Source organism: Pseudophryne corroboree, chromosome 2 (assembly GCF_028390025.1).
Source record: "Pseudophryne corroboree isolate aPseCor3 chromosome 2, aPseCor3.hap2, whole genome shotgun sequence".
Classification (NCBI taxonomy): Eukaryota; Metazoa; Chordata; class Amphibia; order Anura; family Myobatrachidae; genus Pseudophryne; species Pseudophryne corroboree.
Genome location: NC_086445.1, coordinates 1,052,150,075 through 1,052,170,036, shown reverse-complemented (window position 1 = coordinate 1,052,170,036; position 19,962 = coordinate 1,052,150,075). Strand labels below are relative to the sequence as shown.

General features: G+C 50.1%; 1 protein-coding gene across 2 annotated transcripts in view; it reads right to left on the bottom strand.

Moving 5' to 3' along the window:
• Positions 1-19,962, bottom strand: part of MAB21L3 (mab-21 like 3) — an 80,190-nt gene that overhangs the window by 37,423 nt on the left and 22,805 nt on the right. Inside the window, exon 1 of one of the 2 annotated variants that reach the window (XM_063950571.1) lies at positions 18,218-18,267. The exons of the other annotated variant lie outside the window; for it this stretch is intronic. Within the exon in view, the coding sequence (XP_063806641.1) occupies positions 18,218-18,262 (45 nt within the window). The 5' untranslated portion in view covers positions 18,263-18,267. Of the gene's footprint in view, positions 1-18,217; positions 18,268-19,962 lie in introns of those variants that run through there. 2 annotated transcript variants of the gene reach the window in all.

Sequence of the window (19,962 nt, the reverse complement as noted above, 5' to 3'; positions counted from 1 at the left end):
GGACGGGCTGCCGAGTGCCGACACAGAGGTAGCCACAGCCGTGAACTACCGCACTGTACTGTGTCTGCTGCTAATATATAGACTGGTTGATAAAGAGATAGTATACTCGTAACTAGTATGTATGTATAAAGAAAGAAAAAAAAACCACGGTTAGGTGGTATATACAATTATGGACGGGCTGCCGAGTGCCGACACAGAGGTAGCCACAGCCGTGAACTACCGCACTGTACTGTGTCTGCTGCTAATATATAGACTGGTTGATAAAGAGATAGTATACTCGTAACTAGTATGTATGTATAAAGAAAGAAAAAAAAACCACGGTTAGGTGGTATATACAATTATGGACGGGCTGCCGAGTGCCGACACAGAGGTAGCCACAGCCGTGAACTACCGCACTGTACTGTGTCTGCTGCTAATATATAGACTGGTTGATAAAGAGATAGTATACTCGTAACTAGTATGTATGTATAAAGAAAGAAAAAAAAACCACGGTTAGGTGGTATATACAATTATGGACGGGCTGCCGAGTGCCGACACAGAGGTAGCCACAGCCGTGAACTACCGCACTGTACTGTGTCTGCTGCTAATATAGACTGGTTGATAAAGAGATAGTATACTCGTAACTAGTATGTATGTATAAAGAAAGAAAAAAAAACCACGGTTAGGTGGTATATACAATTATGGACGGGCTGCCGAGTGCCGACACAGAGGTAGCCACAGCCGTGAACTACCGCACTGTACTGTGTCTGCTGCTAATATATAGACTGGTTGATAAAGAGATAGTATACTCGTAACTAGTATGTATGTATAAAGAAAGAAAAAAAAACCACGGTTAGGTGGTATATACAATTATGGACGGGCTGCCGAGTGCCGACACAGAGGTAGCCACAGCCGTGAACTACCGCACTGTACTGTGTCTGCTGCTAATATAGACTGGTTGATAAAGAGATAGTATACTCGTAACTAGTATGTATGTATAAAGAAAGAAAAAAAAACCACGGTTAGGTGGTATATACAATTATGGACGGGCTGCCGAGTGCCGACACAGAGGTAGCCACAGCCGTGAACTACCGCACTGTACTGTGTCTGCTGCTAATATAGACTGGTTGATAAAGAGATAGTATACTCGTAACTAGTATAACTATAAAGAAAGAAAAAAAAACCACGGTTAGGTGGTATATACAATTATGGACGGGCTGCCGAGTGCCGACACAGAGGTAGCCACAGCCGTGAACTACCGCACTGTACTGTGTCTGCTGCTAATATATAGACTGGTTGATAAAGAGATAGTATACTCGTAACTAGTATGTATGTATAAAGAAAGAAAAAAAAACCACGGTTAGGTGGTATATACAATTATGGACGGGCTGCCGAGTGCCGACACAGAGGTAGCCACAGCCGTGAACTACCGCACTGTACTGTGTCTGCTGCTAATATAGACTGGTTGATAAAGAGATAGTATACTACTAATATTATATACTGGTGGTCAGGTCACTGGTCACTAGTCACACTGGCAGTGGCACTCCTGCAGCAAAAGTGTGCACTGTTTAATTTTAATATAATATTATGTACTCCTGGCTCCTGCTATAACCTATAACTGGCACTGCAGTAGTGCTCCCCAGTCTCCCCCACAATTATAAGCTGTGTGAGCTGAGCAGTCAGACAGATATATAATATATATAGATGATGCAGCACACTGGCCTGAGCCTGAGCAGTGCACACAGATATGGTATGTGACTGACTGAGTCACTGTGTGTATCGCTTTTTTCAGGCAGAGAACGGATATATTAAATAAACTGCACTGTGTGTCTGGTGGTCACTCACTATATAATATATTATGTACTCCTGGCTCCTGCTATAACCTATAACTGGCACTGCAGTAGTGCTCCCCAGTCTCCCCCACAATTATAAGCTGTGTGAGCTGAGCAGTCAGACAGATATATATAATATTATATATAGATAATAGATGATGCAGCACACTGGCCTGAGCCTGAGCAGTGCACACAGATATGGTATGTGACTGACTGAGTCACTGTGTGTATCGCTTTTTTCAGGCAGAGAACGGATATATTAAATAAACTGCACTGTGTGTCTGGTGGTCACTCACTATATAATATATTATGTACTCCTGGCTCCTGCTATAACCTATAACTGGCACTGCAGTAGTGCTCCCCAGTCTCCCCCACAATTATAAGCTGTGTGAGCTGAGCAGTCAGACAGATATATATAATATTATATATAGATAATAGATGATGCAGCACACTGGCCTGAGCCTGAGCAGTGCACACAGATATGGTATGTGACTGAGTCACTGTGTGCTGTGTATCGCTTTTTTCAGGCAGAGAACGGATTATAAATAAAACTGGTGGTCACTGGTCACTATCAGCAAAACTCTGCACTGTACTGAGTACTCCTAATGCTCCCCAAAATTAGTAAATCAAGTGTCTCTCTAATCTATTCTAAACGGAGAGGACGCCAGCCACGTCCTCTCCCTATCAATCTCAATGCACGTGTGAAAATGGCGGCGACGCGCGGCTCCTTATATAGAATCCGAGTCTCGCGATAGAATCCGAGCCTCGCGAGAATCCGACAGCAGGATGATGACGTTCGGGCGCGCTCGGGTTAACCGAGCAAGGCGGGAAGATCCGAGTCGCTCGGACCCGTGAAAAAAAACATGAAGTTCTGGCGGGTTCGGATTCAGAGAAACCGAATCCGCTCATCTCTAGTACAAAGCACAGTTATAAATGGGTGAGACCACCACTGAAATAATAAACTGTACATACAACACAGAGAGTTCCAATGAAATTCTGGAAAGAGTTCGTAAGAACTATGTAACCTGCCCAGTAGTTCTGATCCTTGTCACCGGCACTACTAAAACACTGATGCAGGAGGAAGGACACAGTGATTGTCACCAGCGCTCCTCATACACTGATGCAGGAGGAAGGACACAGTGATTGTCACCAGCGCTCCTCATACACTGATGCAGGAGGAAGGACACATTGATTGTCACCAGCGCTCCTCATACACTGATGCAGGAGGAAGGACACAGTGATTGTCACCAGCACTCCTCATACACTGATGCAGGAGGAAGGACACAGTGATTGTCACCAGCGCTCCTCATACACTGATGCAGGAGGAAGGACACAGTGATTGTCACCAGCGCTCCTCATACACTGATGCAGGAGGAAGGACACAGTGATTGTCACTGGCACTCCTCATACACTGATGCAGGAGGAAGGACACAGTGATTGTCACTGGCACTCCTCATACACTGATGCAGGAGGAAGGACACAGTGATTGTCACCAGCACTCCTCATACACTGATGCAGGAGGAAGGACACAGTGATTGTCACCAGCACTCCTCATACACTGATGCAGGAGGAAGGACACAGTGATTGTCACCAGCGCTCCTCATACACTGATGCAGGAGGAAGGACACAGTGATTGTCACCAGCGCTCCTCATACACTGATGCAGGAGGAAGGACACAGTGATTGTCACCAGCGCTCCTCATACACTGATGCAGGAGGAAGGACACAGTGATTGTCACCAGCACTCCTCATACACTGATGCAGGAGGAAGGACACAGTGATTGTCACCAGCACTCCTCATACACTGATGCAGGAGGAAGGACACAGTGACTGTCACCGGCGCTCCTCATACACTGATGCAGGAGGAAGGACACAGTGATTGTCACCAGCACTCCTCATACACTGATGCAGGAGGAAGGACACAGTGATTGTCACCAGCACTCCTCATACACTGATGCAGGAGGAAGGACACAGTGATTGTCACCAGCACTCCTCATACACTGATGCAGGAGGAAGGACACAGTGACTGTCACCAGCACTCCTCATACACTGATGCAGGAGGAAGGACACAGTGATTGTCACCAGCACTCCTCATACACTGATGCAGGAGGAAGGACACAGTGATTGTCACCAGCACTCCTCATACACTGATGCAGGAGGAAGGACACAGTGACTGTCACCGGCGCTCCTCATACACTGATGCAGGAGGAAGGACACAGTGATTGTCACCAGCACTCCTCATACACTGATGCAGGAGGAAGGACACAGTGATTGTCACCAGCACTCCTCATACACTGATGCAGGAGGAAGGACACAGTGATTGTCACCGGCACTACTAAAACACTGATGCAGGAGGAAAGACACAGTGATTGTCAATGGCACTCCTCATACACTGATGCAGGAGGAAAGACACAGTGATTGTCACCGGCACTACTAAAACACTGATGCAGGAGGAAGGACACAGTGATTGTCACCGGCGCTACTCATACACTGATGCAGGAGGAAAGACACAGTGATTGTCAATGGCACTCCTCATACACTGATGCAGGAGGAAGGACACAGTGATTGTCACCAGCACTCCTCATACACTGATGCAGGAGGAAGGACACAGTGATTGTCACCAGCACTCCTCATACACTGATGCAGGAGGAAGGACACAGTGATTGTCACCAGCGCTCCTCATACACTGATGCAGGAGGAAGGACACAGTGATTGTCACCAGCGCTCCTCATACACTGATGCAGGAGGAAGGACACAGTGATTGTCCCCAGCGCTCCTCATACACTGATGCAGGAGGAAGGACACAGTGATTGTCACCGGCAATCCTCATACACTGATGCAGGAGGAAGGACACAGTGATTGTCACTGGCACTCCTCATACACTGATGCAGGAGGAAGGACACCGTCATTGTCACCGGAGCTCTTCATACACTGATGCAGGAGGAAGGACACAGTGATTGTCACCGGCACTACTAAAACACTGATTCAGGAGGAAGGACACAGTGATTGTCACCGGCACTACTAAAACACTGATGCAGGTGGAAGGACATAGTGATTGTCACCAGCGCTCCTCATACACTGATGCAGGAGGAAGGACACAGTGAATGTCACCGGAGCTCCTCATACACTGATGCAGGAGGAAGGACACAGTGATTGTCACCGGGGCTCCTCATACACTGATGCAGGAGGAAGGACACAGTGATTGTCACCGGAGCTCCTCATACACTGATGCAGAAGGAAGGACACAGTGATTGTCACCGGAGCTCCTCATACACTGATGCAGGAGGAAGGACATAGTGATTGTCACCGGCGCTCATCATACACTGATGCAGGAGGAAGGACACAGTGATTGTCACCGGCACTACTAAAACACTGATGCAGGAGGAAGGACACAGTGATTGTCACCAGCGCTCCTCATACACTGATGCAGGAGGAAGGACACAGTGATTGTCACCGGCACTACTAAAACACTGATGCAGGAGGAAGGACACAGTGATTGTCACCAGCGCTCCTCATACACTGATGCAGGAGGAAGGACACAGTGATTGTCACTGGCACTCCTCATACACTGATGCAGGAGGAAGGACACAGTGATTGTCACCAGCGCTCCTCATACACTGATGCAGGAGGAAGGACACAGTGATTGTCACCAGCACTCCTCATACACTGATGCAGGAGGAAGGACACAGTGATTGTCACCAGCGCTCCTCATACACTGATGCAGGAGGAAGGACACAGTGATTGTCACCAGCGCTCCTCATACACTGATGCAGGAGGAAGGACACAGTGATTGTCACCAGCACTCCTCATACACTGATGCAGGAGGAAGGACACAGTGATTGTCACTGGCACTCCTCATACACTGATGCAGGAGGAAGGACACAGTGATTGTCACCAGCGCTCCTCATACACTGATGCAGGAGGAAGGACACAGTGATTGTCACCAGCGCTCCTCATACACTGATGCAGGAGGAAGGACACAGTGATTGTCACCAGCGCTCCTCATACACTGATGCAGGAGGAAGGACACAGTGATTGTCACCAGCGCTCCTCATACACTGATGCAGGAGGAAGGACACAGTGATTGTCACCAGCACTCCTCATACACTGATGCAGGAGGAAGGACACAGTGATTGTCACCAGCGCTCCTCATACACTGATGCAGGAGGAAGGACACAGTGATTGTCACCAGCGCTCCTCATACACTGATGCAGGAGGAAGGACACAGTGATTGTCACTGGCACTCCTCATACACTGATGCAGGAGGAAGGACACAGTGACTGTCACCAGCGCTCCTCATACACTGATGCAGGAGGAAGGACACAGTGATTGTCACCAGCGCTCCTCATACACTGATGCAGGAGGAAGGACACAGTGATTGTCACCAGCACTCCTCATACACTGATGCAGGAGGAAGGACACAGTGATTGTCACCAGCACTCCTCATACACTGATGCAGGAGGAAGGACACAGTGATTGTCACCAGCGCTCCTCATACACTGATGCAGGAGGAAGGACACAGTGATTGTCACCAGCGCTCCTCATACACTGATGCAGGAGGAAGGACACAGTGATTGTCACCAGCGCTCCTCATACACTGATGCAGGAGGAAGGACACAGTGATTGTCACCAGCGCTCCTCATACACTGATGCAGGAGGAAGGACACAGTGATTGTCACCGGCGCTCCTCATACACTGATGCAGGAGGAAGGACACAGTGATTGTCACCGGCACTACTAAAACACTGATTCAGGAGGAAGGACACAGTGATTGTCACCAGCGCTCCTCATACACTGATGCAGGAGGAAGGACACAGTGATTGTCACCAGCGCTCCTCATACACTGATGCAGGAGGAAGGACACAGTGATTGTCACCAGCACTCCTCATACACTGATGCAGGAGGAAGGACACAGTGACTGTCACCGGCGCTCCTCATACACTGATGCAGGAGGAAGGACACAGTGATTGTCACCAGCACTCCTCATACACTGATGCAGGAGGAAGGACACAGTGATTGTCACCAGCACTCCTCATACACTGATGCAGGAGGAAGGACACAGTGATTGTCACCGGCACTACTAAAACACTGATGCAGGAGGAAAGACACAGTGATTGTCAATGGCACTCCTCATACACTGATGCAGGAGGAAAGACACAGTGATTGTCACCGGCACTACTAAAACACTGATGCAGGAGGAAGGACACAGTGATTGTCACCGGCGCTACTCATACACTGATGCAGGAGGAAAGACACAGTGATTGTCAATGGCACTCCTCATACACTGATGCAGGAGGAAGGACACAGTGATTGTCACCAGCACTCCTCATACACTGATGCAGGAGGAAGGACACAGTGATTGTCACCAGCACTCCTCATACACTGATGCAGGAGGAAGGACACAGTGATTGTCACCAGCGCTCCTCATACACTGATGCAGGAGGAAGGACACAGTGATTGTCACCAGCGCTCCTCATACACTGATGCAGGAGGAAGGACACAGTGATTGTCCCCAGCGCTCCTCATACACTGATGCAGGAGGAAGGACACAGTGATTGTCACCGGCAATCCTCATACACTGATGCAGGAGGAAGGACACAGTGATTGTCACTGGCACTCCTCATACACTGATGCAGGAGGAAGGACACCGTCATTGTCACCGGAGCTCTTCATACACTGATGCAGGAGGAAGGACACAGTGATTGTCACCGGCACTACTAAAACACTGATTCAGGAGGAAGGACACAGTGATTGTCACCGGCACTACTAAAACACTGATGCAGGTGGAAGGACATAGTGATTGTCACCAGCGCTCCTCATACACTGATGCAGGAGGAAGGACACAGTGAATGTCACCGGAGCTCCTCATACACTGATGCAGGAGGAAGGACACAGTGATTGTCACCGGGGCTCCTCATACACTGATGCAGGAGGAAGGACACAGTGATTGTCACCGGAGCTCCTCATACACTGATGCAGAAGGAAGGACACAGTGATTGTCACCGGAGCTCCTCATACACTGATGCAGGAGGAAGGACATAGTGATTGTCACCGGCGCTCATCATACACTGATGCAGGAGGAAGGACACAGTGATTGTCACCGGCACTACTAAAACACTGATGCAGGAGGAAGGACACAGTGATTGTCACCAGCGCTCCTCATACACTGATGCAGGAGGAAGGACACAGTGATTGTCACCGGCACTACTAAAACACTGATGCAGGAGGAAGGACACAGTGATTGTCACCAGCGCTCCTCATACACTGATGCAGGAGGAAGGACACAGTGATTGTCACTGGCACTCCTCATACACTGATGCAGGAGGAAGGACACAGTGATTGTCACCAGCGCTCCTCATACACTGATGCAGGAGGAAGGACACAGTGATTGTCACCGGCACTACTAAAACACTGATGCAGGAGGAAGGACACAGTGATTGTCACCAGCGCTCCTCATACACTGATGCAGGAGGAAGGACACAGTGATTGTCACTGGCACTCCTCATACACTGATGCAGGAGGAAGGACACAGTGATTGTCACCAGCGCTCATCATACACTGATGCAAGAGGAAGGACACAGTGATTGTCACCGGAGCTCTTCATACACTGATGCATGAGGAAAGACACAGTGATTGTCACCAGCGCTCCTCATACACTGATGCAGGAGGAAGGACACAGTGATTGTCACTGGCGCTCATCATACACTGATGCAGGAGGAAGGACACAGTGATTGTCACCAGCACTCCTCATACACTGATGCAGGAGGAAGGACACAGTGATTGTCACTGACGCTGCTCATACACTGATGCAGGAGGAAAGACACAGTGATTGTCACCAGCGCTCCTTATACACTGATGCAGAAGGAAGGACACAGTGATTGTCACTGGCGCTCATCATACACTGATGCAGGAGGAAGGATACAGTGATTGTCACCGGCACTACTAATACACTGATGCAGGAGGAAAGACACAGTGATTGTCACCAGCGCTCCTCATACACTGATGCAGGAGGAAGGACACAGTGATTGTCACTGGCGCTCATCATACACTGATGCAGGAGGAAAGACACAGTGATTGTCACCAGCGCTCCTCATACACTGATGCAGGAGGAAGGACACAGTGATTGTCACCAGCGCTCCTCATACACTGATGCAGGAGGAAGGACACAGGGATTGTCACTGGCGCTCATCATACACTGATGCAGGAGGAAGGACACAGTGATTGTCACTGGCGCTCATCATACACTGATGCAGGAGGAAGGACACAGTGATTGTCACTGGCGCTCATCATACACTGATGCAGGAGGAAAGACACAGTGATTGTCACCAGCGCTCCTCATACACTGATGCAGGAGGAAAGACACAGTGATTGTCACCAGCGCTCCTCATACACTGATGCAGGAGGAAGGACACAGTGATTGTCACTGGCGCTCATCATACACTGATGCAGGAGGAAAGACACAGTGATTGTCACCAGCGCTCCTCATACACTGATGCAGGAGGAAGGACACAGTGATTGTCACCAGCGCTCCTCATACACTGATGCAGGAGGAAGGACACAGTGATTGTCACCAGCACTCCTCATACACTGATGCAGGAGGAAGGACACAGGGATTGTCACTGGCGCTCATCATACACTGATGCAGGAGGAAGGACACAGGGATTGTCACTGGCGCTCATCATACACTGATGCAGGAGGAAGGACACAGTGATTGTCACCAGCGCTCCTCATACACTGATGCAGGAGGAAGGACACAGTGATTGTCACTGGCGCTCATCATACACTGATGCAGGAGGAAAGACACAGTGATTGTCACCAGCGCTCCTCATACACTGATGCAGGAGGAAGGACACAGTGATTGTCACTGGCGCTCATCATACACTGATGCAGGAGGAAGGACACAGGGATTGTCACTGGCGCTCATCATACACTGATGCAGGAGGAAGGACACAGTGATTGTCACTGGCGCTCATCATACACTGATGCAGGAGGAAGGACACAGGGATTGTCACTGGTACTCCTCATACACTGATGCAGGAGGAAGGACACAGTAATTGTCACCAGCGCTCATCATACACTGATGCAGGAGGAAGGACACAGTGATTGTCACCGGCGCTCATCATACACTGATGCAGGAGGAAGGACACAGTGATTGTCACCGGTGCTCATCATACACTGATGCAGGAGGAAGGACACAGTGATTGTCACCGGCACTACTAAAACACTGATGCAGGAGGAAAGACACAGTGATTGTCACTGACACTCCTCATACACTGATGCAGGAGGAAGGACACAGTGATTGTCACCGGCACTACTAAAACACTGATGCAGGAGGAAGGACAGAGTGATTGTCACCAGCGCTCATCATACACTGATGCAGGAGGAAGGACACAGTGATTGTCACCGGCGCTCATCATACACTGATGCAGGAGGAAGGACACAGTGTTTGTCACCGGCACTACTAAAACACTGATGCAGGAGGAAGGACACAGTGATTGTCACCGGCGCTCCTCACACACTGATGCAGGAGGAAGGACACAATGATTGTCACCGGAGCTCCTCATACACTGATGCAGGAGGAAGGACAGAGTGATTGTCACTGGCACTCCTCATACACTCATGCAGGAGGAAGGACACAGTGATTGTCACCGGCGCTACTCATACACTGATGCAGGAGGAAGGACACAGTGATTGTCACCGGCTCTCATCATACACTGATGCAGTAGGAAGGACACAGTGATTGTCACCGGCGCTCATCATACACTGATGCAGGAGGAAGGACACAGTGATTGTCACCGGAGCTCCTCATACATTGATGCAGGAGGAAGGACACAGTGATTGTCACTGGCGCTCCTCATACACTGATGCAGGAGGAAGGACACAGTGATTGTCACCGGCGCTTATCATACACTGATGCAGGAGGAAGGACACAGTGATTGTCACTGGCACTCCTCATACACTGATGCAGGAGGAAGGATACAGTGATTGTCACCGGCGCTCCTCATAGACTGATGCAGGAGGAAGGACACAGTGATTGTCACCGGCAACCCTCATACACTGATGCAGGAGGAAGGACACAGTGATTGTCACCAGCACTCCTCATACACTGATGCAGGAGGAAGGACACAGTGATTGTCACCGGCGCTCCTCATACACTGATGCAGGAGGAAGGACACAGTGATTGTCACCAGCGCTCCTCATACACTGATGCAGGAGGAAGGACACAGTGATTATCACTGGCACTCCTCATACACTGATGCAGGAGGAAGGACACAGTGATTGTCACCGGCAATCCTCATACACTGATGCAGGAGGAAGGACACAGTGATTGTCACCAGCGCTCCTCATACACTGATGCAGGAGGAAGGACACAGTGATTGTCACCAGCGCTCCTCATACACTGATGCAGGAGGAAGGACACAGTGATTATCACTGGCACTCCTCATACACTGATGCAGGAGGAAGGACACAGTGATTGTCACCGGCAATCCTCATACACTGATGCAGGAGGAAGGACACAGTGATTGTCACTGGCACTCCTCATACACTGATGCAGGAGGAAGGATACAGTGATTGTCACCGGCGCTCCTCATAGACTGATGCAGGAGGAAGGACACAGTGATTGTCACCGGCAACCCTCATACACTGATGCAGGAGGAAGGACACAGTGATTGTCACCAGTGCTCCTCATACACTGATGCAGGAGGAAGGACACAGTGATTGTCACCAGCGCTCCTTATACACTGATGCAGGAGGAAAGACACAGTGATTGTCACCGGCGCTCCTCATACACTGATGCAGGAGGAAAGACACAGTGATTGTCACCGGCGCTCCTCATACACTGATGCAGGAGGAAGGACACAGTGATTGTCACCGGCACTACTAAAACACTGATGCAGGAGGAAGGACACAGTGATTGTCACCGGCAATCCTCATACACTGATGCAGGAGGAAGGACACAGTGATTGTCACCAGCGCTCCTCATACACTGATGCAGGAGGAAAGACACAGTGATTGTCACCAGCGCTCCTCATACACTGATGCAGGAGGAAGGACACAGTGATTGTCACCAGCGCTCCTCATACACTGATGCAGGAGGAAGGACACAGTGATTGTCACCAGCGCTCCTCATACACTGATGCAGGAGGAAGGACACAGTGATTGTCACCAGCGCTCCTCATACACTGATGCAGGAGGAAGGACACAGTGATTGTCACCAGCGCTCCTCATACACTGATGCAGGAGGAAGGACACAGTGATTGTCACCAGCGCTCCTCATACACTGATGCAGGAGGAAGGACACAGTGATTGTCACCGGCAATCCTCATATACTGATGCAGGAGGAAGGACACAGTGATTGTCACCAGCGCTCCTCATACACTGATGCAGGAGGAAAGACACAGTGATTGTCACCGGCGCTCATCATACACTGATGCAGGAGGAAGGACACAGTGATTGTCACCGGCGCTCCTCATACACTGATGCAGGAGGAAGGACACAGTGATTGTCACCGGCACTACTAATACACTGATGCAGGAGGAAGGACACAGTGATTGTCACCGGCGCTCATCATACACTGATGCAGGAGGAAGGACACAGTGATTGTCACCGGCAATCCTCATATACTGATGCAGGAGGAAGGACACAGTGATTGTCACCAGCGCTCCTCATACACTGATGCAGGAGGAAAGACACAGTGATTGTCACCGGCGCTCATCATACACTGATGCAGGAGGAAGGACACAGTGATTGTCACCGGCGCTCCTCATACACTGATGCAGGAGGAAGGACACAGTGATTGTCACCGGCACTACTAATACACTGATGCAGGAGGAAGGACACAGTGATTGTCACTGACGCTCCTCATACACTGATGCAGGAGGAAGGACACAGTGATTGTCACCGGCGCTACTCATACACTGATGCAGGAGGAAGGACACAGTGATTGTCACTGACGCTCCTCATACACTGATGCAGGAGGAAGGACACAGTGATTGTCACCGGCGCTACTCATACACTGATGCAGGAGGAAAGACACAGTGATTGCGTTAGACATTACTTACTTAATGTGCTTATCCTGCTGTCCTTACCTGCAAGCACATACTATATAAAGAATGCAAGGTGCCAGGTACAGGGAAGTGGAAGAGATGATGGTGTCATTATATGCAGGTGGTTAGAAGGCACACTGCAATGTTATTCTCACACTGCAATGTAAATCTGAGCTAGGACACGCCCCTCCCACACCTAACTCTCTGCACATGTTACATCTGCCCCCTGCAGTGCAGCATGGTGTTACCCAGGTGCTCAGTTACTGGCTGCTTCTGCATGTAGCCCACACATGCTGGACAGCTTTATTCTCACACTGCAATGTAGATCTGAGCTAGGACATGCCCCTCCCACACCTAACTCTCTGCACATGTTACATCTGCCCCCTGCAGTGCAGCATGGTGTTACCCAGGTGCTCAGTTACTGGCAGCTTCTGCATGTAGCCCACACATGCTGGGCAGCTTTATTCTCACACTGCAATGTAGATCTGAGCTAGGACATGCCCCTCCCACACCTAACTCTCTGCACATGTTACATCTGCCTCCTGCAGTGCAGCATGGTGTTACCCAGGTGCTCAGTTACTGGCTGCTTCTGCATGTAGCCCACACATGCTGGGCAGCTTTATTCTCACACTGCAATGTAGATCTGAGCTAGGACATGCCCCTCCCACACCTAACTCTCTGCACACGTTACATCTGCCCCGTGCAGTTACTGGCTGTTTTTGCTGTCTCCCACCTCAGTCAGCCTCTACATCTGTCTATGTTGATGGGTCTCCCTCTTAGGTATCATTGTGTCGCCTTGTACTGTTCCTCCAGCGGCGTCATGAGACTTGTCACTACAGCGATTATTGCGCGTTATTGGTGCTACATCTGCTGACTGTACAGTACAGTAAACCGCTCGTGGCGCGCTGACATTTCTCACCTGGGATTAGATTTATCGGTATCCGGATGAAAGGTCGACACCAAATGGTCGACACACCTTAGGTCGACGCCTGAAATAGGTCGACATGGAAAAGGGTCGACGTGAGTTTTTCAAATTTTTTCCTTTTTTTTGTCACCGGCGCTACTCATACACTGATGCAGGAGGAAGGACACAGTGATTGTCACCGGCTCTCATCATACACTGATGCAGGAGGAAGGACACAGTGATTGTCACCGGCTCTCATCATACACTGATGCAGGAGGAAGGACACAGTGATTGTCACCAGCGCTCCTCATACACTGATGCAGGAGGAAGGACACAGTGACTGTCACCGGCGCTCATCATACACTGATGCAGGAGGAAGGACACAGTGATTGTCACCGGCGCTCCTCATAGACTGATGCAGGAGGAAGGACACAGTGATTGTCACCGGCAACCCTCATACACTGATGCAGGAGGAAGGATACAGTGATTGTCACCGGCGCTCCTCATAGACTGATGCAGGAGGAAGGACACAGTGATTGTCACCGGCGCTACTCATACACTGATGCAGGAGGAAGGATACAGTGATTGTCACCGGCGCTACTCATACACTGATGCAGGAGGAAGGATACAGTGATTGTCACCGGCGCTCCTCATACACTGATGCAGGAGGAAGGACACAGTGATTGTCACCGGCGCTCCTCATACACTGATGCAGGAGGAAGGACACAGTGATTGTCACCAGCGCTCCTCATAGACTGATGCAGGAGGAAGGACACAGTGATTGTCACCGGCAACCCTCATACACTGATGCAGGAGGAAGGACACAGTGATTGTCACCGGCAACCCTCATACACTGATGCAGGAGGAAGGACACAGTGATTGTCACCAGCGCTCCTCATACACTGATGCAGGAGGAAGGATACAGTGATTGTCACCGGCGCTCCTCATAGACTGATGCAGGAGGAAGGACACAGTGATTGTCACCGGCAACCCTCATACACTGATGCAGGAGGAAGGACACAGTGATTGTCACCAGCGCTCCTCATACACTGATGCAGGAGGAAGGATACAGTGATTGTCACCGGCGCTCCTCATAGACTGATGCAGGAGGAAGGACACAGTGATTGTCACCAGCGCTCCTCATACACTGATGCAGGAGGAAGGATACAGTGATTGTCACCGGCGCTCCTCATAGACTGATGCAGGAGGAAGGACACAGTGATTGTCACCGGCGCTACTCATACACTGATGCAGGAGGAAGGATACAGTGATTGTCACCGGCGCTCCTCATAGACTGATGCAGGAGGAAGGACACAGTGATTGTCACCGGCGCTACTCATACACTGATGCAGGAGGAAGGATACAGTGATTGTCACCGGCAACCCTCATACACTGATGCAGGAGGAAGGACACAGTGATTGTCACCGGCACTACTAAAACACTGATGCAGGAGGAAGGACACAGTGATTGTCACTGGCACTCCTCATACACTGATGCAGGAGGAAGGACACAGTGATTGTCACCGGCAATCCTCATACACTGATGCAGGAGGAAAGACACAGTGATTGTCACCGGCACTACTAAAACACTGATGCAGGAGGAAGGACACAGTGATTGTCACCGGCACTACTAAAACACTGATGCAGGAGGAAGGACACAGTGATTGTCACCAGCGCTCCTCATACACTGATGCAGGAGGAAGGACACAGTGATTGTCACCAGCGCTCCTCATACACTGATGCAGGAGGAAGGACACAGTGACTGTCACTGGCACTCCTCATATACTGATGCAGGAGGAAGTACACAGTGATTGTCACCGGCGCTCCTCATACACTGATGCAGGAGGAAGGACACAGTGATTGTCACCAGCGCTCCTCATACACTGATGCAGGAGGAAGGACACAGTGACTGTCACTGGCACTCCTCATATACTGATGCAGGAGGAAGTACACAGTGATTGTCACCGGCGCTCATCATACACTGATGCAGAAGGAAGGACACAGTGATTGTCACCAGCGCTCCTCATACACTGATGCAGGAGGAAGGACACAGTGATTGTCAATGGCACTCCTCATACACTGATGCAGGAGGAAGGACACATTGATTGTCACCGGCGCTACTCATACACTGATGCAGGAGGAAGGACACAGTGATTGTCACTGACGCTCCTCATACACTGATGCAGGAGGAAGGACACATTGATTGTCACCGGCGCTACTCATACACTGATGCAGGAGGAAAGACACAGTGATTGCGTTAGACATTACTTACTTAATGTGCTTATCCTGCTGTCCTTACCTGCAAGCACATACTATATAAAGAATGCAAGGTGCCAGGTACAGGGAAGTGGAAGAGATGATGGTGTCATTATATGCAGGTGGTTAGAAGGCACACTGCAATGTTATTCTCACACTGCAATGTAAATCTGAGCTAGGACATGCCCCCCCCACACCTAACTCTCTGCACATGTTACATCTGCCCCCTGCAGTGCAGCATGGTGTTACCCAGGTGCTCAGTTACTGGCTGCTTCTGCATGTAGCCCACACATGCTGGACAGCTTTATTCTCACACTGCAATGTAGATCTGAGCTAGGACATGCCCCTCCCACACCTAACTCTCTGCACATGTTACATCTGCCCCCTGCAGTGCAGCATGGTGTTACCCAGGTGCTCAGTTACTGGCAGCTTCTGCATGTAGCCCACACATGCTGGGCAGCTTTATTCTCACACTGCAATGTAGATCTGAGCTAGGACATGCCCCTCCCACACCTAACTCTCTGCACATGTTACATCTGCCCCCTGCAGTGCAGCATGGTGTTACCCAGGTGCTCAGTTACTGGCTGCTTCTGCATGTAGCCCACACATGCTGGGCAGCTTTATTCTCACACTGCAATGTAGATCTGAGCTAGGACATGCCCCTCCCACACCTAACTCTCTGCACACGTTACATCTGCCCCGTGCAGTTACTGGCTGTTTTTGCTGTCTCCCACCTCAGTCAGCCTCTACATCTGTCTATGTTGATGGGTCTCCCTCTTAGGTATCATTGTGTCGCCTTGTACTGTTCCTCCAGCGGCGTCATGAGACTTGTCACTACAGCGATTATTGCGCGTTATTGGTGCTACATCTGCTGACTGTACAGTACAGTAAACCGCTCGTGGCGCGCTGACATTTCTCACCTGGGATTAGATTTATCGGTATCCGGATGAAAGGTCGACACCAAATGGTCGACACACCTTAGGTCGACGCCTGAAATAGGTCGACATGGAAAAAGGTCGACGTGAGTTTTTCAAATTTTTTCCTTTTTTTTTTCTTTCTTTTTCATACTTTACAATCCATATAGACAGTAACCTGTGCGGAGCGCAGCGGTAGGGGGGCGAGGCACCTTGCCCGAAGCATGGCGAGCGAAGCGAGGGGACACGGTGCACTAATTGGGCTTCCCGGTCACTGTACGGAGAAAACTACACCAAAAAAACCCATGTCAACCTTTTTATATGTCGGCCTTGTTCATGTCGACATTTTGTCCATGTTGACCTATTTCATGTGTCAACCTAAGGTGCGTCGACCAATTGGTGTTGATCCAATTGCTGTTGACCTTGAGTCTTAGACCTGATTTATCAAGCCTTGGAGAGAGATAGACTGCAGCGAGGTAAATCACCAGCCAATCAGCTCCTGTGACAACTCGGAATGACCCCCTATGTATCACTCTCCGAGGCTTGATAAATGGGGCTCTTGTGTATTATGTGTGTGCGTTGTGCGGCACATTGATCATTCATAGGGGGTCATTCCGAGTTGTTCGCTCGCTAGCTGCTTTTAGCAGCATTGCACACGCTAGGCCGCCGCCCTCTGGGAGTGTATCTTAGCTTAGCAGAATAGCGAACGAAAGGTTAGCAGAATTGCGAATAGAAAATTCTTAGCAGTTTCTGAGTAGCTCCAGACCTACTCACAGATTGCGATCAGCTCAGCCCGTTTCGTTCCTGGTTTGACGTCACAAACACGCCCTGCGTTCGGCCAGCCACTCCCCCGTTTCTCCAGACACTCCCGCGTTTTATCCTGGCACGCCTGCGTTTTTCCGCACACTCCCAGAAAACGGTCAGTTTCCGCCCAGAAACACCCACTTCCTGTCAATCACACTCCGATCACTTCAACGATTAAATTTCTTCGGTCGGACGTGAGTAAATCTACTAAGTTTTGTGCTAAAATACTTAGCGTATGCCCACTGCGTACCATGCGCATTTTCGCCTTAATTGCTCCGTTGCGAAAATCGGCAACGAGCGAACAACTCGGAATGACCCCCATTGTGAGTTCTTTTCACCATCCGATGGTTGGCGTTTGGGATCCCTGTGGTGCAGGGTCAGGATTTGGGGATAATGTGACATACAGTATGAGACATATATAGATACAGACGACGATGCAGAGAGCAGAACGCGCTGGGAGCGGGGTATACAGCTCCACGTTACCTGTATACAGGGGTGCAGGGACCTCCGCCCACTCAGCAGTACCATCCAGTGAGCCAGTAACTCTGGCTGGTCCTGATCCCAGCAGCAGAGAGAGAGAGAGAGAGAAAGAGAGAGAGACGACAGTGACAGGTGAAGCGTCAGCTCCGTGTCAGCCTGCGGCAATGGCAGAAAGCAGAATAGACCTGCACCGGGGAGTCACATATCCAATTGCTATGGCCCATATATAAGAGAGCATAGTGTAGCAGCATTTCTGGATGTTACATAATGGAGATAGATACACAATACTCTTTATTTTTCTTACGTCCCAGAGGATGCTGGGGTCCACATTAGTACCATGGGGTATAGACGGGTCCACAAGGAGCCACTGGCACTTTAAGAGTTTAATAGTGTGGGCTGGCTCCTCCCTCTATGCCCCTCCTACCAGACTCAGTTTAGAAAATGTGCCCGGAGGAGCCGGTCACAGCTAGGGGAGCTCCATAGGAGTTTTTCTGGTTTGATTGTTTTTTCTAAGAGTTACAGTAGGTACAGGAAGGCTGCTGGTAACACGCTCCCTGCTTCGTGAGACTTAGGGGGGGGAGTAGGATCTAACTCTAGAAGTTAATGGTTCTCTACTCCGCTGACAGGACACTGAGCTCCTGAGGGTGCTGATCGCAAGCCCACGAGGTGACCGCTCACTCCCACAGCACGGCCGCCACCCCCTAACAGCCAGAAGAAAGAAGAGTGGTGAGTATGACGCCGGCTACCCAGGAAGTGGGTCGCCGGTGGTAATGGCGGCACAAGGGAGGGAGCGCAGCTCTGACAGGTTGCGCTCCGGAGGGCTCAGCGGTACTTGGTGTGCAGCGCTGTGAGGGGCGCCCTGGGCTAGCGCAAATACCCTACACTGGTCACATATGCGAAGAGGGGCTGAACCCACTGTTAGCAGCTAAATCACCTCAGGTCACTATATTCTGTGAAAGTGGGAGGACGCGCCATTACCGGGGGCGGGGCTTCTCCTCAGAGCGGATCCAGCACTCTCCACCACCATTTTTTCCCTGCAGATCACACTGAAGAGACGCTGACAGGGAGCGCTGCCCTCCACATAACTCCAGCTTACCTCAGCGGTACCAGGGTGTTATAGACAGGGGGGGGGGAGTGAGATATTAGCTGTTTAATCTATTAAGGTTATTAAGTCAGCGCCGGCCGTTTAGTGTATTAACCGCCTACTGGTGCGCTGTGTGGCTGGCTCCATATACTCTGTGACTCTCTGAAGGGACTCTGGGGGAAACTGTGTCTGACATTTCCTGTGTGTGTGTTTCACACTTGCCTACTTTTAAAAAAGCGTGTCCGGGAGATGTGACAGTAACACCTGTCAGCGCGGGCGTGTAACGCTTCATCTGAGGCGTGTCATAAACATGACTGACATCCAAATGTAAATGAGACCCAAAGCCAAAAGGTTCTACTTGTTGAAGAAAAGACTGTTACTTTGTAGGAATTGTTCCTGTATTGTGTTATACAAGAGGTGCCATATACTGTAAGTGGCCACGAGAAACCTTATATAAAATGCATGTAGCCACAGGGATCATTGTGCCTTATAAGTTATAACCAATGCAGGGAAATAATTCTGGTGATCTCAATTGAATGTATGTATCTGTGGTTTCTTGTTATCCCAAAGATATAACAGCTACATAATGGGGGTAAGGTGCAATCAGGGAGATTGAGGGACTATTCAGGGAGTCTCCTGCAGAATGCGGGAGGGTAGGCAACTA